The 25698-nt window shown below is 40.4% G+C and overlaps 1 protein-coding gene across 1 annotated transcript in view; it reads right to left on the bottom strand.

The window, feature by feature from the left end:
* Positions 1 to 1365: 1365 nt before the first annotated feature.
* MAN1A2 (mannosidase alpha class 1A member 2) overlaps positions 1366 to 25698 on the bottom strand; it is a 160091-nt gene continuing 135758 nt past the window's right edge. The window contains exons 11-13 of the mRNA XM_009685070.2: positions 17884 to 18056; positions 9613 to 9728; positions 1366 to 6149 (exon numbers count right to left, since the gene is read on the bottom strand). Coding sequence (XP_009683365.1) covers positions 6017 to 6149; positions 9613 to 9728; positions 17884 to 18056 — 422 coding nt within the window. The 3' untranslated portion in view covers positions 1366 to 6016. The remainder of the gene's footprint in view (positions 6150 to 9612; positions 9729 to 17883; positions 18057 to 25698) is intronic.

Below are 25698 nucleotides of genomic sequence, written 5' to 3'. Positions count from 1 at the left end.
CCAGGGAAGAGCACACACAATCACACAATCAACAGGGAAGGACACACAGGCAGCGTGCCAAAGGAGAAATAAAACAGAAAAGTTCGCTTTGAGGTTAGAGGAGGCACAAAGAAAGTGTGTTTCAGAGGAGATAGAAACAGATGGGTGAAACACTTTGTTATCAAGGAGACATAGGCAATGAAGTTGAACCACAAAGCACATGGTACTGCTTTGTGGTTCAAAGAGTGTGATGAAGAGCAACAAGGACGGAGTAATGAAGTCTTCAGCATGGGCCAGAATGTTGTGGGCAAAGATGTAATGCTTAATGGTAGAGCAACTGGAAGCACAGGAGTAAGGTACCTGGGTGCATCATGAACATGTATGGTGTGGAAAGCTAGCGAGCAACAACTGAATGCATGGCAGGATCCCAAGGTGCAGGGCATAACAGGACAGTAGGTGGATATCAGGTGCTATATACGGCACTGAGTTATGGTAATTTGGAAGTGATTTTCTCTTAGGAAGTAGTACTGAAGGAGGGAGACGGAGAACAGAAGCATGCTGTGAAGGCAGGGCACAGGGCACTGAACTAAGATGCACAGGAGAGAGCTGTGGTAATATGTTGCAGAGCCATGGCACACCATGGAAATGAGGCACTGCATACAAGCAATATGGGCTGATGCCAGATAGTACAGTTAATGTGAACCAGAAAGGAAATTTGGTTATTCATTTGCTGTCTTGCAAAACAGAGAGCTACAGCAAAAGTTCCAGTAAATTTGAAGGGGCAAAGGGAAAATTATCTCCCTCAAAGTAGATTTCTTTATACCACTTTCCCCATGAACAACATTGAAACAAATAATTATGAACTTATTCTGTTCCACAGAGGGCTGAGGAATGGATGGACAGATTTAGTTGCTAATTTACCTTTACTTAGGATCATGAAAAACTAGATTTTTAACCTGGTGTCTTAGGAAAATTATTTAGTAGCGCTGCTTGTCTGCCTTTTCCCTTTGTCCTCATCACTAATTATCTTTGAACTTTTCAGCCAATTTCACCCAAATGCTATGAAGGGGTAGGAAGCTTAGAATTTTGTGAAATTTGGTGGCTTTCACAATGGCACACAGACACAGTCTCAGCCTGTTGTACATTCAGTCACATCTTGACAAAAATCTGAGCACTACAGTGATCTGCTAATAGCAGCCATGGGGTACAGGGGTTTTAATTTCGCAATAGTGGGTCCTGATAAATGTTTAAGGTGACAGACAAAGTCCCTAGCAGAACTGGAGGGGAAGGAAAAGCTGCAGCACCACTTGTGAAATAGGATCAGCTTCACAGTCCGGTGCTACTGGAGGTTGCTACTGGAGTCAAAGGACACAAAAGATACATTCCTCACTTAAAGACATTCTTTATTCAATCTTTTTTTTATATATACAATATTATTTTTAATCTGTAAAAAGTACATATGCAGGATTCCAGGTCAAAGGCAGCCAGAAGGTTCCCGTGTCAGAAGATAGACTCTTGCCCTTTTATTGTTTCAGAGGAAAACATAATCTGTCAATTTTAGACAAAGGAAGAATAAAGGCAGAATGCAAAACCAACTTCCACAAAGCAATTAGGATTAAAGGCAACAATCTGAGTATAACAGGTCAAGTTGTCTCCTTCTAGTTTGGTGATTCTCAACTTTTCTGGGCAATTACAGAGCAGTTTGTTAGAATGGGCTGACAGGAGAAACATCATAATGCTCATCATCTCTGCTACACTTGTATGTACCTGAACTTGCAAAAGAGCTTGGGTTTCCTCTTAATATGGCAACTCAAACTCCACTGAATCAGAATAGCGTTTCTCAAAATTCAGGGACGGAAAGAGGGGTGTCACATCAGAGTAAACACATCTCTGAACTACTGTGTGGATCAACAGCTTGTTTTCATTTTTTTCTGGTAACATGCCTGTTTCTAATTTGTCCCCTTAAAAACACTAGACTTAGTAATGGACGAGACTTAGTAATGTAGATAAACTCGATTTGGTAAGAGTCTCTCACTACAGCCCTGAGATGGAAACCGCCTCACCATTTTCTGTGTATGCCAGATGACATTGTTGATCCTTTCTATTAACCACTTCTCCATTCAAACTAGGGAGAGTCACACTATGAAGGTTCATAGTAACATTTCCTCAGTGGCAGAGGAGAGGATCATAAACGACAGCCAGACAGAGTTTTGCTTAGCTATAAATCAAGACAGGGTAGATATTTAATCTTACAGGATGGTACTGTGAGGAGTGTGTGAATGATTTCACTATTCAAAATTCTGGAGACTTAACATTCAAGTCTTGTAAAATATCAGGTGAGAATATGTCAATAAATGGGAGGTAGAAGAGACTCATCCACAGATTTGGAGTAGGGAGCCAAAGCAGCCTCAAAGATATGACTGACTCAGGGAAATATACTATTTGGTTTCCCATTACTCCAGCGTGCTTACAATCTTGCATGCTCTTTTTAAGAATTTAATTTAAGGACCATATTGTGCAGCAAAATGAACACCTAGAATTCAAGGGTTTTGTTTTTAATCAGAGGACAAAGCTAAGTTGACTTCTTCTGCAGAACACACACAGCTTCAAGTTGGTCAATGGAAGCTGCAGAAATTTGGCTTCTTTCAAAAGTCAAGCTGCAAGTGTTAGAAAAAACTTTACTGCTAGTAGATCCTGACCAACAGGCAAGCCTGAGGCTTGGAACAGGAAAACAACTGAACATCCTTGTTTGGACTGCATGCAAAAAGAAAATGGACAAATCTAGGATATCCAGGCTCTTGCATATATCCAGTGTGCCAAAAATGTACATGATTTTCAGTTCTTTATTCATCCTGTAAGAGGTGAGGGTATTGCAGAAATTGCTAAAATGCAACAGCTACCTAAAGAAATCAAGGACTGTTTTGTTAGAGAATACAGTGCAAGACTTGCAAACAACTAAGACTAAAAAGTCATCTTGTGCTTAAATTTACACTCTATCTTCATGAAAGTAGGTAAGACAGCAGCAACAGAATGAAAATGACAACATTCTACTGTACCTTACGTACCCAGAGGAAAAACAGTCCGAACTTTGGGTTGCATATAACTCCTTTCTGCAGATCAGGACCTACTTCTTTGTGAAGGGCTGAGAAAGAGCGCATTTCACTTTAGTCAGAAGTGCTTGGATGCCATGCACACCTTGCTCAGAACCCATTACCTCCAAACTCAGCTTACGCTAGGACATCTCAGGATGTTGACATTCAGGAATGACACGGCAACTAGTCCACAGAATGCATTATTTTTGATAATAGACTTTGCACATCAGTAGCTGCTGGAGGAAAAGGATGGTTTGCATTTTAAAGAGTGATAGAGATTGACAAACATTGGGGTAACTTGGTAATGAGAAACAAGTGTCCTTTATTTGGTACCTGCTGCTTGTCTACACAAGGACGATATAGCAGTACTGTACATCTATACTGAGAAAAATACCATCCCATTACCATGAAATGACTTAGGTCCTCAATTTAAGCATTCTTGTGGCAGTGAGTTAACCCACTGGGATTCATGGAGAAATTTGAATGGTTGCTCTGTACTTCAAAACAGGTGGATGGGAGAGCAATGATGAGCAGAAGTTTGCTGTTTCTGTTTCTGGGACTCCAGAACTCTGTCCTTCACCTTTCTCTGAACAGACTGGCAGCCATTCTGACTTGCATTTATCAAGAAAGGTATGGATGGGCTGGGGTAGAAGGTGCTAGTTTTGGTTTTGTTTTGTTTTAACTGAAGAGTCTGTTTTTCCTCATTCTCCTTTGTACCCAGAGAGATTTAGGAAAACAAAGGCAACAGAGTGCAGTTTTAAACTAATAACAGTTCTCATGGGAATGCGGGACCAGTAAGAAGAATTTGTTTTTTAAGCTATTTTTAAGTAAACAGTTACTTGAATCAGGATCTTCTACTGTATCAATTACTTTTTCAGTTCTCAAATTATTTTTAAACTACTGCAGTAAATCATAGTAACTGAGTAATTAGTATTAAAGTAAAAATGTTGACATTGGAGTGTTTTCCAAGCTTTCTGTCTTCCTCCTTTTAACCTAAAGTAACAGTCTGGAGAAAAGCCTTTGATAACATTTTTTTCTTAGAGCATGTAAATCCAAATTGACATGCCGAGTGATGGTTTTTCTGTCTAAATTAATGCCAAAGAGGAGTGAAGGAAAATTTTATCCAGGAAATCCCACTTCAATGCAGAGACAGATTTTCTCAATTGTGCATGTGATTTACATCCACACAAATTATACATGAAGGCGAGAAAAACATTTATATATAAAACTTCATATACAAACATTTTTGGGAGAGGGGAGGAGGGAGCTGTTATAGCACTCAGTGCCTCTGGACCTGATGCTATACTGCTGTTGCTCATTCTAGAGAGTTCTTCCACTGACTTTTAATATGCAAACGCAATCAAGATTTTTAAAAGACTCAACCTGTGAACTAATTAGGAGGGAGAGAAGCACCTCAGTTCTTTTTCAGTGAAAGGGGGAAGCGCCATGGTGAATCTGGAAACTGTAAAGGGGAATAAAAAGAACTATTTGAGCTGTAAGGATTCTGGAACAATGATAAAAAAAGAGATGAAAATATACTTGGAAAGACTAAATTTATTTTAATAAATAAAAATTGTAAGCGAAGACTGAAGCAGTCTACCCTTACTGTCTGGCCTATCTCAAACTGTTTGGACTACGTCAGCCTAGTAATACCCAGGAAAAACACATGCAGGTAACACAGCGTCTCATTTCTCATAAACTAATGGAAGAAGGAACTTGATAGTTTCTTTTTCCACTCATATGTAAGAGATGTTATGTTGTTCCCAAAGAAGATCATGTTTACTTTGCACTGAAGCAGATTGCCACCGAGATGAAAAAGAGTTTTGTAAACTAAGTCAAGTGCTGTTTTGAGCTTCTGTCATACACAGAAGTAAAATAAGTCAAGATTTCAAATCTGCAAAGAACAGTCTCTGAATAGTATCCAAAGAATGAAAGATAACTCTTAGGAAAAATCCAGATTGTACGGACAAACATAAAGCAACAAAACAAATTCCTGCTGACTAGCTGAAAGGAAGCATTTCTAACTGCAGTATGCTATATTCTGTCAAATATACCATGAGAGACTGTTTTTGCCATGTTGTCATCTCTGGTTCAACAAACAGGAGAAATGTCATCTCCAGTTCAACAAACAGGACAAATAAGAGAACGTGGACTTCCCATGTGAAAGGATTTGTGAGGAAGGGAAGCTTAGGCTCTTTCCAGTCCCTGTGATATGCTCCACACTGTGACCGTAGCTTGCCAAATGATCTAAGCCCACGATGCTGCCAGTGAACTACAAACCAAATGCTTACTAATTGTTTTCTGGGTGTGAGCATGCATGCAGATCTTTAGGCATTATTTTAAAAAGGAAAAATGAAGAGGCAACAGTTTTAGAGTCCTCGAGAATGGCTGCCAGTCTGGGCAAACTGATGCTGATTGGAAAACTCAGACAGGTACAGGAAAACAAAAAATCAAATTCAGATGCTGCTGGTGCAATGCTGCTTTTTTGTTGTTGCTTTGTTCATGTCATCCTCAAACAAAAATAAGAAAGAAAAAAAAGTTTTTGGAACCCACCCCATCTGAAGAGGTGACCGGTATGTTGTTCCTTGCAATAGCCAAAAGCAGCAGCAGCAGCTAATTCCTGTCCCTGGACAGGAAAGGCTCTTCTTCCTTATGCTGCTGCATTTATATTAAATAGTAGACTCCAATTCTTGCTAGAGTTCAAAGCGCATGAGGTCTCTGTCCTGCAAATATCACACTAGGGTGTTTTGGTCATGTATAAAACGGAACTTTTTTTCAGTTTTACTTATCTATATGTTGAATAAGCTTTGTTTTTCACCCCATTACTTGACTCAGAAGTTCAGATTTATCAAGTGTTTGTCTCCTCTCCGGCTTGAAGTCTCAAGTGGTCCATGTAAACAAAACATAGCTGAAAACAGTCTCTCTTCCTCTTCTTAGAGCTGTTTTTATCGATAAGCAGGATTTCCTGACAGCGTAGTGTTGGCTAAGTGTAAAACAGGCAGAGGATGAGCTTCCGTGTTAAAAACCCAGTTGTCTAAAGGCAGAAGGTCATCATTGGAGAAAAGCAAATACAAATACCTAGATATCAAGACAGAGAGGAAAAATGATGGGTATTAAAGGAAAGCAACAGACAGGGTGGGACAATATACCAGCTTCAGGCCCCACCAGTCAACAGCTAAAGCTATAAATAGGCTATTTACTTTCAATCTTTTTATAGCACTTTCCAAAAACACCCACACTGTATTCCCTGTTATAATGATCTGAAGAATCATTTTTATCCTGATCAAGCCCTTCAATGACAAGTTGCTATGAAGACAGCATGTTAATCTTTCCAAGTAATTTCTTCCCTTTTTCAAGACTCCATTCAAAGAATTACAGTGCAACAGAAACATCAAGATACCAAGTACAAGGATTTGGGGGGCAGGGAAGTGGCAGAGAAGTTGGCAAAAAGCTGTTCTTAATGGATTGAACCCACTAGAAAATGGCCAACCTCCTTTAATCGAGATCAAAGATTCAGAGGAAGTACAAGAGAAGCCACTAAGCTTGACAGATACGTGGCTTGTCATCACCATGCTGGGAGCTGGTTCAGTTTCCAGTGGGAGGAAAGGGGCCAATACATTACACAGAGAGGATTCATAAACATTACTCACCACAGAAGAAATGAAGCATGAAACAAAATGAAGGTTTCTGGACATATGTGGAAAATAAGTATTTCTTAGTTCTTATTTCTTAATACGTAATTTTGGATGTGTTTATGCTATTCTTTGAAGGAAGATATTGGCAGAAGGAATCTTAGTCAAGGCTTCCAAACTCAATTGCTAAAATTCAAAAGGTATTTCCCTTGCTCCAGAAAACCTGACTGTCAGGAGCAGGCTTAACATCACGGGTCTACAGGACCTCTGAGCTCCTGCTTCAGCCTGGTTTCCGCTATCTAGAAAAGGATAGCCCTTGCAGCACGTGACAAGGAAGGGGTGTCATTCCAACTAATGGGCTCTAATGTGCATACGCACTGCTCTGTCTTCATTCTGCTGACGCTGCTGTTACTTAGCTCTCTCCAAATAAGATGCAGAACTGAGTCAGAGTAGCTCTATTTTTATTCATTTCCTCACCAAGTTAACTGCTTGCAGATAAAAATTAGTTACTGAGGTAACTCCATTCTGTTCTACGCTTCTGGTCTCTTTCTCTATGTTTTCTCTTTTTTCTCATAGCATCATACCTTTCTTTTCCTCATTACTCCTTCCCTGCTTTCTCCCCCTGGCACTCTCCGCTGTCACTTTTCTCACCAGAGCAGCACCACTACCCTTCATCTTACTCAAGTTCACCTTCCTGATTGATTCAAACTTTTCCTTTGACTAACTTAAGCAAGCTGTTTCCACATCTTGCTTCTTCCTGCTCAGTGACTACGTTCTTGCCTCATGCTGCCCAAACTCTCATAATTTGCCCTGAGTATCTTATATTTGATTAACCAAAGTGATCGGAGCAGCAACAATACATATTTAGGGGAGGTAAAAACTTTGAAATTGAGGGAAGTGAAGATGCCGAATTTATTATCGATACAGGAAAAGATCACAGTAGATATTTTTTAACACACATTTTACATTCCTCTTCTGAAGGACATCTTCATCTTTTGGTATCAATCCCAATCTTTCTGTCTTTATTTTCACAGCCCTTTGACCTATCTTGCTCTCATATCCTCTATTTTATCTCAAGGTGATATCAGTTCCTGGCTTGGCTATGCTCATTCCATCAGCCGCAAACATCTAATCTCCAGCTCTCCAACAAAACTTCATTTTGCTCCACAAGTGGAAAATGATCCAAACCAAAAGCCAATAAAACATTTTGGAGCTACTCCTCAGAACCTGCTTCTCTTATAATGCTTGCACTATGGTATATCCACACACAGAGTGATAAATCAGTGAGTTTTAAGATCACCTTGTGATTATTTAAGATCTAGACAGGATTCTGGCAATACTCCAACAGTCATCCCTGTCACCATAGAAGTCCCACAGGAGCAGGTTTCATTTGTCTGATTTGGCTTTTATAGGCAAATGGATCATATAAAATCAGCTGCCTGGGAAGTACTGCTTCTCCGACTGGACCTGTTTGAAACTGAGGCCTCTCTCTTCGGGAGCATAGCTTTCAGGGTTCAGAAAATGAATTCAAAGGAATAAGTGAAATAAAAGTAATGAAGACGACAGAGAAGGCAGCAGAGGCTGACTTTTGTTCTAATAGCAGCATTGGGAAACAAGGTATTGTGACTATTTAGAGGAGTCTAGAAAGGAATCAGCAAAAGGACAGAATTGCCAACGTGATGAACTCAGAATCCCTCCTTGCCCGTTGGGGTGCCTGAAGTAGGCGCTAGTGCTGCTACTGTCAGGACTGTCTTTCTCCCTTCTGCATTTTGAGCTCCCAATAGCCAAAATCAATCTTCAGACATCAGCTGCAGCTAAAACCTCAAAATCTGACGTTGTAAATTCTTCTGCTGTACAGAAACCCTGTTTCTGCAAAACCTACATGTGATGTTAAATTGCCAAATGGTTACAACTGTTTCTGCTTCATATCATTAGGTTGTAAACTCATTTTAACATGCCCTTTCTGTGTTTTCACAGCTGACAGGTTTGTGCAACAACACACATATCTATCTATCATAACAACACAGAAAGTGACACAGATACGTAAGCAAAGGCAACAACCAAGTCTCCTAACAGTAGCCTTTAGCCTCATTCACACTGGGAACAGTGGCTTCTGTCCGTGGCATTAACTGAATAAAACATTCTCCGAACTCCGATAAAGAAGGAAAAAAAGGGGTAGGGAATATAGCCAACTCAGATGCTTCTCTTCCAGAAGTGGAAAATTGACAAAGAAAGAAACTTGGTGGAAGACCACAGACTTGGAATGCTTCTCCCTGGACAAAATATACAACAGAGTGCAATAGTTTCTAAAGGATAGATATGTCCTACAGATTTGACAGAATTGAAAATATTAAGAAGATTTTAAAATATGAAGCATATAAAATTATAAAACTAAAAATTTTATAAATAAAAACTATAATTTATTACATAATAATAAGCAACGTTTTTAAATAAAAGATTATAAAAAGGCCTGATACGCTTGCTTACATTAAAAATATATATAGAAGAATATCTTGTGGGATGAACACAGAGAAACCATCCAAGAGCAGAGAGGATTTTTGTTCCATGTCGTTTCTTCTCATTTACTCCCTTTTAATGACACACACACACAGGAGAAACAGGGTCTCTGTGACTTGACTAAAATAAAATGTTGTCTTTTGCAAAAGGAATTTGTTGAAAGGAGATAACTTTTCCTCTGTTTTGATGCCAGAAATCAAATTGAGATCTTAAAAACTAAAGCTCACTCGCCATAAGCTTCTGCTGGTAAATAGGCTGACCTAGGGGTGTGAAGTTGGAAAAAAACCCAAACTAATGTGATAGACAACAGATTATTTTTTTTAGGCCTATGTATTCTTCTAGACTTTGGATGCTAGCTTCTACAGGAAAATGCAAGAGTGAAGACAGCTTACTTCAAAGTTTCAGCAAGGAAAAAGCTCTGCTGTACATCGTCATATGCAGGAGATGAGGAATAGACATCCTTGACCCCAGAAAAGCCACCGCTGACTCGACAATACTTGTCAATGGCCTGTAAAGAAGGAGGGGAAAAAAGAGAAACATTTTATTTGTAAAACAACATTTGGAAACATGGAAGGATCAGACTTGATGAACACAGGCTCACAATAAACAAAAGGAGGTAGCTCCTTCCATGCTGCATAATTCTGTTGTGAAGAGGAAGCTGTGAATGTTAAAAGTTTATGCTGACCACTGCCTGTCCTCCTCCCCGCCCCCCCAAAAAAAGATACTGGACAAATACAGAAGTAAAATTCCTCTAGGGCTATTAAAGACACCACATTTATTAAACCGACAGAGGCCAAAAAAGTATTTAGGGGAAGAATACTTTCTTTCCTAGGTATTCACTGTTGACTGATATTGATGACAGGCCACGGACTCCACAGACTTGTGGTCTATGGCTGCTCATAGGTAACACTGCATAGAACATCCATCAGTCAACCAATGCAACATACTATGAGGAGCATAGGAAATTACAAACATATCCCTGGATTTTGCTGCTGAAAGAGTCTGAAGAGTTGCAGGAACTCTGTGACTAGTAATTTGTCATAGGAATTTGCTAAAAGTAGGGATAAAATACTGTACTCGTCTTTGAGGACTGTTGATTTCATCTTATAAGCTCTTCTAGCTGCCACTTTCTCCCCGTATTTCCATCCTCTACATGTGCTCTTCTCTATTTCCCCTTTATACAGTTGAAACTCAAATCAGCTTGTGTGCTGGACCACAGAGGAGCTTTTTATCTTTAAAGCATGCAGCATAAATCCATAAACAATAGAGAAAGGGGGACAAGAGGCCTTCTCCCTTTTGACCCTTTCCATGCAGAAAGGGGCCAATGGGCCTTGAATTCCTAAATCACCCGTTACACCCATAGGTCAGGAGCTAGTCAGATCCAATATAATACTGCACAAAAAGCACAACGGAAGAGGAGACTGGGAAGAACGTATCAGTAACTCATAGCACTCTTGCCTGGGCTTTCATCATTCTACCCACATGCACAATCTTACAGTCAATAAAACCAGCCCCCTAAAAATGACCCTGAAATGATTCACAGGTTATTTATGCTTCCCTGCTGCTTTGCCAGTTCCTCCTCAGAACTCTTTTAATAGATTCATGCAGGGACAGAAAAGGTACAGTGATGAAGGAAGTTGTTTGGCTCAGGATGTCTGTCATTATCAACCACTGAACAAAGCTACCTATACTTCAGTAATCTATGATTTGGCCCATTAGTTTGTGTGAAGTTTCTCACTGCATGGTGCTTTAGGCTTGGATTTCTGTTAATTCTGATTTCTGCTAGTTATACTCAAGAGAAGCTGAGGGGGAGTCAAAGCAGGGCAAAAAACGAAATTCTGAACGGTCCTCGTTTTTATGCAGAGAATTCAGTCAAAATTAACTCTTCAAGGTCCTTGCTGAAGCCTCTGTATACTAGAAATACAGAGAAACGAAAGACAATTTCCCATCAGATGCATGCATGCATGAAGAATGCTGGCAGATACCATCAGTGAAATTATAAGAAAAAGTGAAAAGGCAAATGAGCAAGGTAGCTGGGACAGCAAGTCACAATACACCAAGTACTACAGCTAACTTCCTCCATGTACATACTCTTACTCTGTGGAAATGTGAGGAAGTCCACAGACCAAAGAATAATGCTTTAATGTACAAAGTTCATTTAAATTTCTGAAGACTGAGATCTTCAAGGGAGCAAGAGAAGAACCTGGCAAAAGCATGTTACTGAAACGCCTGTGGCTCTGCAGCCTGAACTGATATCAAGAAAGGTACCGTCTTTCTTGATAAAGTCTAATTCTCTATTTCCTTATCTCAAGTAGAGCTTTCTCCAAGTTTGGATGGAAACACTCCCTTTTTTGCTGCAAATGAAGTCTAGAAGGAAGAGTCTGGACGAAATCTTTTCAGACCCCATCACTGGTGCAGGCTAGGGGTACATTAGGACTATTCACATGTTGGGATTTGGGTTGATCTGACTTTCTCCAAAGTCTGGAAAAATGTAACTGACCCATCCTGTTCAACAGCATTTCTAGCATACAGAATCTGGCCCTGCAGATGTCCCACTGGTCAGCTACTCAGCACCCCTCACACTGTGCACCACAGCCCAGCCAGGAGAACTCTGTTAGTGATTGTGGCCAGATAAAAAGAAAGAACATAGGCTACCACTGTTAGGACATTGCCTCTTTTTTTTTTTTCCTCAAGAATTAAACTCCTGAGTCAGTGTAAGAGACATGACTCGCTTGTTCTGGAGACTGTAGATGATGGATAGCACTGAGATGCTGCTTTATGTTAGAGGCCTCATGCTCAGATAACTGAGAGGTGCAAAACAGGTGAATTTAGCAGTCCTAGAACTCTTAAGAAAGAAAGCATGCAATTTGTATTGATCTTTTTTTTTTTTTTTTTTTTTTTTAATCTTGCAATTACCAAGTAGTCTTGTATCTTCAGAAATTTCTCCCTGGGGAGACAGGCTCAGGCTAGACTGGAGTTCAAGACAGGCAGAAGATTTATCCTAATTGATCAGAGATCTAGACAGTCCAGGTGGTAATAAAATGTAGAGGAAAAATCCTACTGAGAGATTGCTGTACAGCTATTCATCCAAGTGTAGATAAATAAATATCCCTGTTTCAGAGTTGTACAGAATTTTAGACACTATCTGAAAAATTTACTGCTACAGACAAGCTACTTAAAAGGTGCCTGAAACTTTTAGCATTCTCTCTGCACACAGATCTTCAAAATACTTGACACAGAGGAATGTGATTCACCACCTGGGTACTCTTTAACTGAAGAGCTCAATACTAGTTTCCTTGACCAAATGATGCTCATTTTTATTGTACCACAGAATACAGAGAAGTCCTAGAGGAGTCAAAGGGGATTAAGGTACTGCTAGTATTAAGAAGCTTTGGCAGGTTGATTGGATAATTTTAGGCTGGTATGGCTGATATCAGTCCCAGACAGTTATGGAAACATTTACATGTAAAAAGAACATAAAAGACAATTAACACCAAACAGCCTGGTTTCATAGGAAAAAAACCTTGTTAGCAAGCCTGATTTCATTCTTTGAGAAGACATACAAATTGGTAAAGATAACTGCAGAGATATAATAAACTTAAAAGTTTCTAAAGCAATTGACATGGTACCATAAGACATTCTGATAAGAAAAAACAGCAGTATACCACATCATTATCATTATTTCAATTTTAAACTGCCTGACAGTGCTCTAAAAAGGAACTGGCAATGTAAAATCATCACTGAATATGGCTGCGTCTCGCAGAGATCCACGAGGAGTGGTCCTAAGCCCTGTATGATTCAAAATTTTATCAGTCACTATAACGATGTGCACAAAAATGACACAAAATCAGGAGAATAGGTAATCATACCAGTCAGTGTGATCTGGTGGTAACTGAGGCCCAAACAAAACAACTTTCATATAGCCAGGTGTGAAATCCTAAATCTAGGAAAAAAGGATGTGTAACTGCAGAGCCAGATTAGCCTGGAAAGTAGAGACACCTAAAAATTCAGTAGCCACAACAAACAACTCGGTATGAGTTCCTACTAGAATGCTTGTACACACATAGGGACAGTGAACAGTAGCAGGGATATACTTTTACTTCTGCACAGGGCTGTGGGAAAAGTCAAAACTGGAACGCACCACTCTAGAAATTATTTTTAAAAAAGGATGATGAAGAACTGAAATGGATGCAGACATTTGGAGAAAATGCTTTACAGTGGGAAACATTGTACAATTTATTTAGCATCTTAAATAGACTGAGTTGTAACTGTATTACAATCTACAAAACCTCTTCGTGAAGAAAACACGGGGTAATAAAAGACATTTTAATCTCGTACAGAAAATCATAGCAAAATAGTGGTTGACAGCTGAAACCAGACAAATTCAAACAGGAAAAAAGCACATACTTTTAACAATGCAGAAAATCACAGAATATTTGGTGTTGGAAGGGACCTCTGGAGATCATCTGGTCCAACCTCCTGCTCAAGCAACGTCAGCTACAGCAGGTTGCCCAGGACTGTGTTCAGTCAGGTTTTGAGTATCTCCAAGGATGGAGACTCCACAACCTCTCTAAGGAACCTATTTCAGTGCTCAACCACCCTCACAATAAAAAAGTATTTTCTTATGTTCAGATGGAATTTTCTGCGTTTCAAGTTGTGGCTGTTGCCTCTTGTCCTATCGCTGGGCTCCACTGAGAAGAGCCTGGCTCTGTCGTCTTTACACCTTTCCAGGGTTTATAAACATTGATAAAATCCCCCAGGCCTTCCCTTCTCCAGGCTAAACAGTCCCAGCTCTCTCAAGCCTCTTTCCGTTATGAGAGCTGTTCCAGCCCCTTAATCATCTCTGGGGCCTTTTGCTGAATTCACTCCAGCAGGTTCACGTCTTTCCTGCATTGGGGAGCTCAGAATTGGACACAGTACTCCAGATGTGTCCTCACCAGGCCTGAGTAGAGAGGAAGGATCCCCTCCATCGACCTGTTGGCAATGCTCATCCTAATGCAACCCAGGATACCACCGACCTTCTTCGCTGCAAGGGCACATTACTGGCCCATGTTTAACCTGTCCACCAGAATCCCCAGGTACAAAGCTGCTCTCAAGCTGGTCAGCCCCCCAGCCTGTACTGGCCCATGGGGTTATTCCTCTCCAGGTGGAAAACTTTGCACTTCCCTTTGTTGAACTTCATGAGGTCCCTCTCTGCCCGCTTCTCAAGCCTGTTGAGATCCTTCTGAATAGCAATGCAACCGTCTGGTGTATCAGTCAATCCTCACAGTTTTGTGCCATCAGCAAACTTGCTGAGGGTGCCCATCTGCCCCATCATCCAGGCCATCAATGAAAATGTTAAACAATATTGGTCCCAGTATTGACTCCTGGGGAACACCACCAGTGACTGGCCTCCAGCTGGATTTTGTGCCACTGATCACAACCCTCTGAGCCCAGCAGTTCAGCCAGTTTTCAGTCCACCTCACTAACCACCTATCTAGCCCACACTTCGTCAGCTCGCCCATGAGGATGTTAGGGGAGACAACGCCAAAAGCCTTCCTAAAGTCAAAGCAAACAACGTCCACTGCTCCCCCCTCATCCACCAAGCCAGTCATCTCACCATACAAGGCTATCAGGCTGGTTAAGCACAATTTCCCCTTCACAAATCCATGCTGACTTCTCCCAGTCACCTTCCTGGGCTTCGTGGGCCTCAAAATAGCAGCCAGGTTTAGTTGCTCCGTCGCCTTCCCAGGGACTGAGGGGAGGCTGACTGGCCTGTAGTTCCCCGGATCCTCCTTCTTGCCCTTTTGGAAGACTGGGGTGATATTTGCTCTCTTCCACTCCTCTGGAATCTCTCCTGAGCGCCACCGCCTTTTGAAGATAATTGAGAGTGGCCTCACAGGGACACTGGCCAGCTCCCTCAGCATTCGGGAGCGCGTCCTGTCAGGTCCCACGGACTTGCGTATGTACAATTTAAGTGATCCTCCTCTGCTAAGGGTAGGTCTTCATTGCTCCAGACTTCCCCTCTGGTCTCAGAGGCCTGGGATTCCTGAGGGCCAGTCCCACCAGTACAGACTGAGGCGAAGGCGGCATTCAGTCTCTCTGCATTTTCTATCCTCTTTGTCACCAGAGTCCCTGCCCCATTTAGCAGCAGGCTCACATTTTCCCTAGCCTTCCTTTGGCTGCTAAGTACTTAGAGAAGACTTTCTTGTTGCCTTTCACATCCCTTGCCAGTTTCAACTCTCGATGGGCTTTACCTCTCCTAACCCCATCCCTGCATGCTCAGAGAATGTCTCTATATTCCTCCTGGATCACCTGTCCCTGCTTCCATCTCTTGTACACTTTCTATATGTTTGAGTGTATGCAGGAGTTCCTTGTTGATCCATGCAGGCCTCCTACCACCTCTGCTTGATTTCCTGCTTGTTGGGATGGAAGCTTGGAAAAGGTGATCCTTGAACACCAATCAATTAAATAATGAATAAACTACCAAAAGAAATGGGTATGTTGCATAAAGAAATTATTTACTGAGGAAACATGTAGAAAAAGCACAGTGTAAAGACAGAGAAGATTAACAACGTGGGCTGTTTGATTTACACAACTCCCATGGAGGTTGATGGCAAGAAAAATAAAACAAAATCCTACCACATACAAGAAAAATTTGGGGGTGGAAGGAGGAGTTTGGTTTGAAAGCATCAACGGGGACCAAGATATAAAGACAAGTGGAGAAAACTGAACAAAACAATTCAAAAACATGCTCTGCAACATACTTAAGGGGCAGATCCTGGCCTGATAATCTTGCATTTGTATATTCTTTAACCTAGTACAATGATCCCTAATCTCAACTTGGGTTATCTAGCAAGAGTTTTTTGACAGGAGCTGGTATTAGATTAGCAAACATTTGTAGCACACACAGTGGCAAAGAGTGGGTTAATAAATCCACTACTTTTCTTTTTAAGAGCATTCATAGTTTGGGGGGGGGGGGGGTAAGATACGATACGATACTGGGTGTTTTCAAGGTAGCAATAATGGATCCTGGAACACAACTGTAAGAGAGGGAGAATCTCTCTGCAAAATAACAAATCATTGGTTAAGGTAAAACCTCAACCAAGACTAAGACATAATCTTGTAACATTTGGATTTTTCTACACAATTGTAACTGCCCTATGGAAAGGTCAGATGAAATGAGATAAATTTTGTGAACCTGGAACAGGAAGCCTGTCTTAACTATTTTCACTGTGGTCAATACGGATCTCTCAACATATCTCTTCTGGCTCCAAGCACTTCTTCTGGGTCTCTTGCCTCTAAAGCTAAACAAAACGCCCCGGTTTTGGCCTGCACAATAAAGTTCCTCCAAGCTCTTGCCCTCCTCTTCCTTTGCTCTTCCCTTATCTCATTTGCCTGGCTGTAGTCAAAAAATTTCATTAGTGTCTTGGTATCTTTAATGCTTATTCTCAACTTTGAAAGTGCTCTGAGATGCGTTGTGAAAAACCGCTAGATCTACAGCAGGGAAGTAGAGGAGTTGCAGCAGCCCCTTGGCCACTCAGATCTTGAAGAGGACCAGAAAACTACTTGGCCCACAAATAAGTTTTGCATGACCTTAGCACAGACAGGTGGAAGGAGTAAGAAGTGCGAGACCATGGAAATGTCATAGTTCAGCCCTAGAAAGTATTTAAAATGAGAACTCTTTCTCCGATACATACAATTACAATTAGAATAGTTCACTGTCATGTGAAAATGAAGCCTAACTATTCACATAGCCTACAATCTGTAACTATCGGGCAAAGGGGCTATCCATCTATGTACAAAGAATGAATGAAAGTAGGCCAACATCATAGATCTGCGTTAAGATCTGAGTCTACAATGAATCTGGGCTTCTGTAGACCAGTACAAGCATTTCCAATAAGAAAAACTCAAGCACATTTTTACACTTGGGAATTTGATTCAAATATGTAATGAAGTATAAACCCACCAAAGCAACTATACAGGACAGCAACAATCTCTAAAATGTCCTAGTAACAATTCTTTAATTCTGCCCTATGTGCCATTATTTATTTACTTCCTTTTATGGTCTAATTCCTGGGATGCTATATTTTTTCATTAGAATTAAGTAAGTCTAAACTGACTGAAAAACTTTTCCTTCCAGTGAGACAACTAGGATAAGCAAAAGTAAGCCTGCCAATGCATATATGTTAAGAGTATGCTATCTTGTCTTACGAATTGAGACCAGTTGTTCAACTGCTTGTGTTTCAATGACAAACCAAGTGAAAACCTAACAGGAAGGTCTTTTAATCTACACTGAGTGCTAAAATACATGCTTAACTGAAAGTTATTTATTATTCCCTTTCATTTCCCAGGATAAATTACCTCTCCTGGGGCTGCGGACTACTCATTACAGGAGAGGCCATGACTAGTGGATTCTATTTCCAAGCCTAAACTCGTCAGCTGTATAATACTGAACAAATCTCTGACCTGGGCTTGTGTTTCAGTGGATGCAAAACAGGAATAAGTGCCCTCCCACCATCCACACCCTAGCTTACAAGGCTGATGAAAATCAACTATTATTTGAAGTGTTTCAGTACCATTGGATGAGGTACTGAAAAGTGGCTACAGAAAGTGGCTACTGAAAGCGGCTACAGAAGGAAAGAAAAACAGAATGAATTTGCTGACAGCTAATCAATAGTTACCTGTGTTGCCTCCCAGCCCCACTGCCTGTACTTGGGATCGTGTGTGAATCTCCACATATACCAGTATGTCTCAATCACCTCTGGTCTTAGGATGTAATACTTTTCATTCTGTCGTACTGCCACCGCTTCTACGCCACCATCAAATTTGAATGCTTCTGGACCCAACTTTAATGCTGCAGAGGAAAGAAAGAAAGAAAGAAAGAAAGAAAAAAAAGAAAAATTTAATGCTTACAAATCTTTTCAGGAAGGGAAGATAAAAGGTGAAGGGCTGTTGCACCCCAAGCATGTGAGGAAAGCAGAAACTGGCTTTTCTTTAAGCTATCTCATAAATATTCCCTACTGTTGAGGCTTCTAATTTTTCTTACGAATCATTAATCCAATTCCTGTGAGAAAACTACCTACCTTGCCAGGAGTACAGTAAACCTCTTGAAAATTAACGAAACACTAAGAATATAAGCACAATACATTCAATTATAGGCTAAAATTAAAGTGACTGACAATAGTTACTTATACGAGCAAAAAAGAAGAAAAAAACCAAAAAGGTCAGCAGAGGTTTTAATGTCCTTTGAGCCCACCCAGCACAGTGGGAAAAGATCTTAGAACAAAAACAGGTATCACCTGCATCAAATCACCTGCATTTCATCCAAACTCTCTCGGTTTAGGAAAATGAAGTTAGGTCACCACAACTGATGTGCTTTGTATTGTGATCCTCAAGTAAAGGTAGGCAAAAAAAATTAGCCAGGCCTGAAAAATCTCTGAACTATGGGACTCACCATTTCTGCGCTAATGGAAGCTGTAACGGCACCATGCCAGCCTCTGGAAGACTGTTTAAAAAGGAGGTACCTTTAGAAATACTGTCTATAATACAAAGAGGCAATGCATGGAAGCAGTTTACTTATAATTTTAATCACACAGCTACACATTATTCTTCAGATTTGACATAGATCATGCACTCTTATTTACACCTGCACCCAACTCCTTGCTTTGGCAGAGAATTTATAAGGGGCTGAACTTTCAAGCTGCACTTAAGCTTTTGAAAGCATCAAACAGATTAACCATGGTCTTGTGAGTCTGAAAGGGGAACCTTAGAATCTTACAACTAAAAATATAAGTACCACCCACTGTGTGCCCTAGCAGAAAATCTCCAAAAAAGTTCCTTTTTCTTTTTGTTCTGAGGGAGAGTGGTTCTGTACGTAAACAGAGAAACACAAAAACCGTGCTTCAGCCACACACGTGGTAAGGAAAACTCCATCAGGAAACGTCTATGATGTTTATTTGAAAATGGGTCATTTTACCTGTTTTAGTGAAAATATTTACAAAGTTTACTGCAAAATCAGTGAGATCAGATTCATAGTTCCACCTAGCCAAAACTAAGAACAGAAGAATGGTGATATTGGGCCAGATGGAGTTCTGTCTACTCTATTGTCATTTCTCCATCAGTGGTCAAAAACAGATATCTCGGGAAGAGTAAGAACAGGATAAGCATATAGGACACCCCTTCCAGCTCCTCTAGCAGACTCCTATTTTCAGCTCAAGGGTTCTCCAAAGCTAGATGTACATTTTTATATAGTCAGTAATTCTTAATAGATTTCTTTCCCAAGTACTTCTTTGGTACTCCCTTAAACCTCTGTAAACCTTAAGTATCCAAAACAAGCGCTGGTAAAGAGTTCCACATCTCTACTACCTCTTCTGTGTAGAGCAACTTTTTTTGTTATTTTCTGCTTTCGGCTTGGTTCCTACTGGACTCATTTGATAGTCTCTAGTTATTATGTTGAAGAAGAGAGTGAACAAGTAATTCCTAGCTATCCTCTCCAATCCCTTCATGATTCTGCAAACCTCTGTGCATCCTACCTAAATCATCCGTTTTCCAGATTGAAGAGCACTAGCCAACTCAGTTTTTCCTTGAATGGAGGTTGTTCCTTATCTTTAGTCTTCTTTCTACGCTTTCTTCTGCTATATCGTTTTTGAAATGTGAGGACCAACCTGAACACAGCACTCAAGGTGTGGGCAAGCCATGGATTAATACAGTGACATAATCAGGCCTTCTATTTTGTTCTCTCTCCCTTTGTTTTTTCTGACTGATACTGACCTGACATTTTCACAATCTCAAGAGCTTTTTCCTCAGCTGCAATGGTCAGTTAAGAGCTCATCATTTTATATGTGAGGTTAGGAATATGTGCGGTTGGGAAATTTTTTCCCAGGTGCCTCACTTTACATTTAACTATGCTGAATTTAATTTTCTAATTTATTGCTCATTAACTCAACCTCATAAGGTCCTTCTGCAATTTTTCAGCTTTCTTTCTTCTTTGCTACCCTGAGTAATGTTTTTTTCACTACTATCAGCAGCAGCACACTTACCTCACTGGTCATTTCCTTTTCCTGGCCATTTATGAATATATTAAACAGATATACCAGATCACCACCGGTTAACCATCCACCATTGCAAGAGCTGACTATTTATCCTTACCCTATTTGTTATATCACAACTTTTTATCCATGCAAGTACTTGCTTCGTATGCCGTAGCGGCTTAAATTCCTTAATAGCCTTTGACAAAGAACTTCTGAAAAAGCCTTTTGGAGATCAAGTCATGTCAGTTGGATCACCCTTAGCCACTAAAATAGTTGGATTTCAAGCAGTTCTAGTGATGCACCACATACAGAAAGTGCTACTCCTTTTGCTTTGAAGCATGCTAGTGCATTAAATCTTTAACTATTCATACCTACTTCTAATGTTATTGGGCACACCAAGAAATTACACCCTAGCTCAGCCAGAGGATGGGAGAGCCCTGCAGAGTGCAACAATCTCACTGAATTTTTATCTGAAATCAGGGACACAAAATTAATCACAGCACATTATTATTACAGAAATGGTCAAGCTAACTCATAAAACTTGACGAAGGGACCCTCCAAGACATCTTGGTTTGAGGCACCCTAAGCCATTCCATTCATGTACAAGGTCATTCTACACTTCCCAGGAAAACAAGTAATTATTCCTATCATCTGTGCCCATTTAGCTGCTTACTGTGAGTCTTGGGACAGAGACAGCACCTAGTTGTACCTTGACAATGTCTCAGCTGAAATCTTACTCTTTGGTTTATTCTGCATTGGAATTGTCACATGTATAAAAACAGCTAACACTGTACCCAGATTCTGATGAAAATTCTTGTCAGAAGCTTTAAAGAGGTGCAAGGAACTTCCATCATAAAATAATTTGCCTGCAGATGATATTTATTTTACATACTACTACCTAATGGCTGGAAAAATTCTTATGTATAAGGGTTGTTATATTTTATCAAAAATCCTGTGTGCTGTAAATCAGCAGATTCTGCCATCTATACAAGTACTTATTAATCTAAATTCTGTGATACCTATGATAGCCAATTCTTCAGAGTGATTTATTAGTGGTATTTCTATTATTTCAATTTCATTGGGCACCTTCTCTTCGTTACCATTTTTCCATTACGATTCATGGATTTCACATTACCTTTTATTTTATGCTGTTGCCATGTTTCTCACTGGTGCATGTTAAGTACATAAAACCAAAAACTAGTATCCCAGGAACTGGCATAGCCCAAGATGTGCAATCTACACAAAAGTTTAAACTTTGAGAAACTTTGCACTGTAAGTACACAATACTGGAATCTTTCAGCCTTACCAATGCCCACTGACAGCATTATAACTTCTTGTGCTGTGCCAGTACTTGGGCATGCAGATCATAGCATGCCCCATATCTTCATTTCCCTCAGTCTTCTCTCCAAATTGACAGTACGTTGGAATACAGAGAAATCTCAAAATCTTCTGTCATAGGATCGGAGCCTTAGGGTAACTGCAGCAACAATCTAATCAGTATGTTAGAGTACAGAGAAAAGCAATGCAGAAAGGAAGCAGAGGTGTATGGAAATTACACATCACAAGAGTTTTCTGGTTACAGGTGAGCTTTCTGTCTTCAGCAGTCAACACGCCCGTTCAAACCCTGGGTGATTCCAAGTGGTGCCACTTGCATTCACAATCACTTGGGAAGGGCCTTGGATGGATTCTCAGGCCAGCCAGTTCAACACATCCTGGAATCAGAGCTTCCTTGTTCAGACAGCTAGATCAGAATCATGCCTGCACCCTCTGCCTTCACCTTTCCCAGAACACCAGCTTCCCCAACTAGCAGATTAGGAAGGCATCCCACAGGGAGTCCAAGGCTGATCCTCTCCTTGAACAGAATCTATGGGCACTTCCACAGAGCCAAAGTGAGCTCTGATCTTCTCAGGATATCCCCAGTAACTTCTCCGACCTACAGCTCAAGAGTCTGAAGTCATCTCTCAAAAATTTCTGGAGAACGTTGATATGAATCAGGTGACCAATAAAGTGGTTTCACACTTACTGTGTCCCTGCATAAGCCTCTTATTGATTACATGGCAGTGATGTTAACTGTCACTGAGACATAATGTCTATGGAAACACAGAGGAAATGGTCGCAATGACTGCTACTGCTCAGACCTAATCACCACTCTTGAGCAGACAGCATCATGAGAGAGGAAATGACTAACTTAAGAAGTAAGAGAATGCAATTTGATGGAAAAGGGGATAGAAAGGATGTAGCAACATCCAGAGGGATTAAGGTAAAACTTTTAACAAGCCATGTAGGTGGAGGCTGTCATGTAGACAGACCAGCTTATATTTGGACCATGAGAATTAGGCCCCATTTGAGAAAATAACACACATAGGACAGCAAAGCCTTAGCAAAACCAGACATACCTCTCAAAGGGTAAGTCTGGAAGTGAGTTCAGATTTGCTCCCAGCAAGTTGTAGGGTGCGGACTTAGTTTAACCGTCCAGTTAAAGAGGTCCAAGCTAACTCAAAGGGAAGGATTAACCTGCCTTTAGTTAGTCATCTGTGTAATTTAAAAAAAAAAAAAAAAAAAAAAAAGCAGACAGCATCACCTCAGTTGGGTTATCACCATGGACAGGTCTCTCATCAAAAAATCTGTACAGAAGTTAAGAATTTGAATTTTGAACTAGAATTGGTCTATGTCTACCATAAAGCATAACTATCTCCTGTTAGATGTTTTGACTGAGATGTTGAATAAAGCATCCTTAAATTCAAGACACAAAAGTCTTTCTCCTCTCCAAAGAGCTGGGATGATCTCCTTCAGCACCACCAACCTGAACTGAGCTTATGTATGAACATATGTAAGCCCTGTAAGTTCAAAATGGATTATCATCCTTTCTCCACACCTGCCCCCATGAAAAAATTTTATGTCTTAATGCTGACTGGTTCTGGATAAGACTGCAGCAACTATCAATGATAATGGTACTAGGTATGAGGCAAAAATTGAGTCCTGTGGGTTGAAAGAGTATCTTTTCTTGATCTGCAAGACATGTAGACGCAGAGGGCTGTGGCCTCTCTAAGGTAGCCTCACAGAGCCGAGGCTGGCCTTTTCCGTAAGTTGGGAGACGTGGCATAGGGTTACCCCAGCAGCAACAACCCTTGCAAAAGGTGATGGCATGCTTTAACTTGTGCCATACTTTCAATCAGCTTGAGAAATGTCCTAAAATCTTCAGTAAGCCCCAAGGAGGCACTATAAGCATTCAAAAAGCCCACAAGGACATACTGATGCACACTCCAGGGGATGGAGGAACACCCCAAATATGAGGAGAAAGCTCTTGTTCCAATGATGCCAACATTACAGCAAGTAAAGTCAGCCTACAACATCACTGTGCAAATCTGTGACCATGTGGCAACTTTTGCTCATTAGACAGGAAAGTGGCTGCTTTTGTTAATATGTAAGGACAGGGCAGTGTAGAACTTTTTTCACCTGTAAAGAGGTTTAAAAAAAAAAAAAGTGTCTTTTAACCTGCAGTGATGGTCCTCAATCCTCCCCAAATAATTTGTGGCAAAAAATATACCTTTTCTTCATGAGGCTGAGGACCCTAAAAGAAGTACTTGAGTTCAGGAGCATGCTGGAAGATGCTTGGGAGCACTACAATTCAGTTAAACTGGTCCTGCAGTACACACTGCTCTTCCACGTGTCACAGCTGGGGAAGGAGGGTCTAACTGCCTGCTGGGACAACAACTCCTAAACATCATGAAGACCTATAGCTGAGAAAATAAATTGGATGGCAACAGAATGCCTGACATCAACAGATAGACCAGAGTGGAGACAAGTATTCGTATGTCAGTCTCATCTCAAGGATCTTAGAAGCCATCAGTAGAAGCAATGACATCCAAGGGACCACAGAGATGGTCTCAGAACCAATGACAGTCTGGGCAATCTTATTTCAACAGATGACTTTTCACACTGATTGTAGTAACAGTGGTCTCAAAGGTAAGTAAACAAAGAAAAGAAGCAAACAGATAAGAATAAGGGAAAGGACTATATTCGCTTGATAAAATAAGTAAAGTCCTGTTTTACTGAAGAAGTCTGAAATCACCACAAACGCTCTGCCATATACAGGGTGACTGAGTTTGCCTAAAGACATAGGATCATGTACAAGAAGGGGAAGTGCCTGAGCAAATGCTATTACTGCTCCATGAAAAATTAATAAATAAAAAGCCTCAAGCCACAAATGTCACGGCATAAAATCACCTAAACAGATGTGTGGATTGTCAGTGCAAGACATGAGCATTTTACTAGTACACTGGTAAAAAAAACTCCCAGAGCAAAGTCACTCAGTGAAATGCATCTGAAACAACACTATCCAGAAATCCTGGCCCTAAAATCATTGGTTTCTGATTGCAAGAACTTGGCCCACCAGAAAGCAAGATTTAAAAACAGAATTTCATGAGATGTTATTCCATGATATATATGATAACGTTGTTCTAAGAAGAAATAGTGGCAAATCTAGTATTTAGTTTGCTTTCGGTAATATAGAATTCTTTTCTTCCCCTCCTGTCCTTTTTTTTATTTTTTTTATTTTTTGAAACAGGCTTTCATACCTCCAATATTTAGAACAGGTTGCCAATATTTGGCAATATAATGCCCTTCTTTTCCAAAAGTGTTTTTGTTCTGTGACATTCCATTTTATTTTTCCATTTGTGATTTTTTTGACCTCTTAAAACAGCAATTTCTTCTTTTCTCATGTTCAGCCCTTAAGGACATTTAGGTTGCTTTGTAAAGTAATAACGTGACCCTAAATTATCATAAGATTGTACTGGTGTTTATTATGAGCAACCCTCAAAAGACAAGGGAAAAGACAGCTCTGACTGGTCTACCTGAAGAGAGCTCTCTATCCCGAACTCACAGGCTAAGCATCTTGCTGTCTCCTCTGGAGACACCACGTGGGCCAAGAGTTCTCTCAAGTCTATAGGAGAGTAAGAAGACCAAGCTCTCCCTTTTTGCAGACTGAAACATAAATCTAGCAGCTGAACCAGGACAACTATCTGCTCCTGGAAGAGAGCCTTTTTCTGCAACTAGCTAGTTCTCTCATTTAAGCATACAACTCCGCATCAGATCCTGCTGCTAATGCATAATGAGGAGGTTGATATTTTGCACATATCTTTTATTTTCTTTGAAAAATCAGCCTAGACAACAGAAAAAATCCCCACATCCGCATTGCTGCAGTTGTATGACTGAGCAAAAGAAAACTAGGACATTCCCAATTTAGAGCTGTCTGTACAACTTTCAGTCTGTTTCTGGCATGTGTGTGTGTTTTATAGTCATTAAATACGTAATCAAAACTTTTATCCTCTTGGCTTTTGACTTATTTAGGGTACGGAATAAACACCCGAAGGAATAAAATTAGGGCTGCATAAACAACAGTAAATCGAGCAATTCTTAAGTATTGGAACTAAAAGTCTTAATGCAGTTTTTCACAATGCAACAATA

Source organism: Struthio camelus, chromosome 1, assembly GCF_040807025.1.
Source record: "Struthio camelus isolate bStrCam1 chromosome 1, bStrCam1.hap1, whole genome shotgun sequence".
Taxonomy (NCBI): Eukaryota; Metazoa; Chordata; class Aves; order Struthioniformes; family Struthionidae; genus Struthio; species Struthio camelus.
Note: the sequence above shows the minus strand (reverse complement) of the source record. Positions and strands in the feature narration are given on the sequence as shown.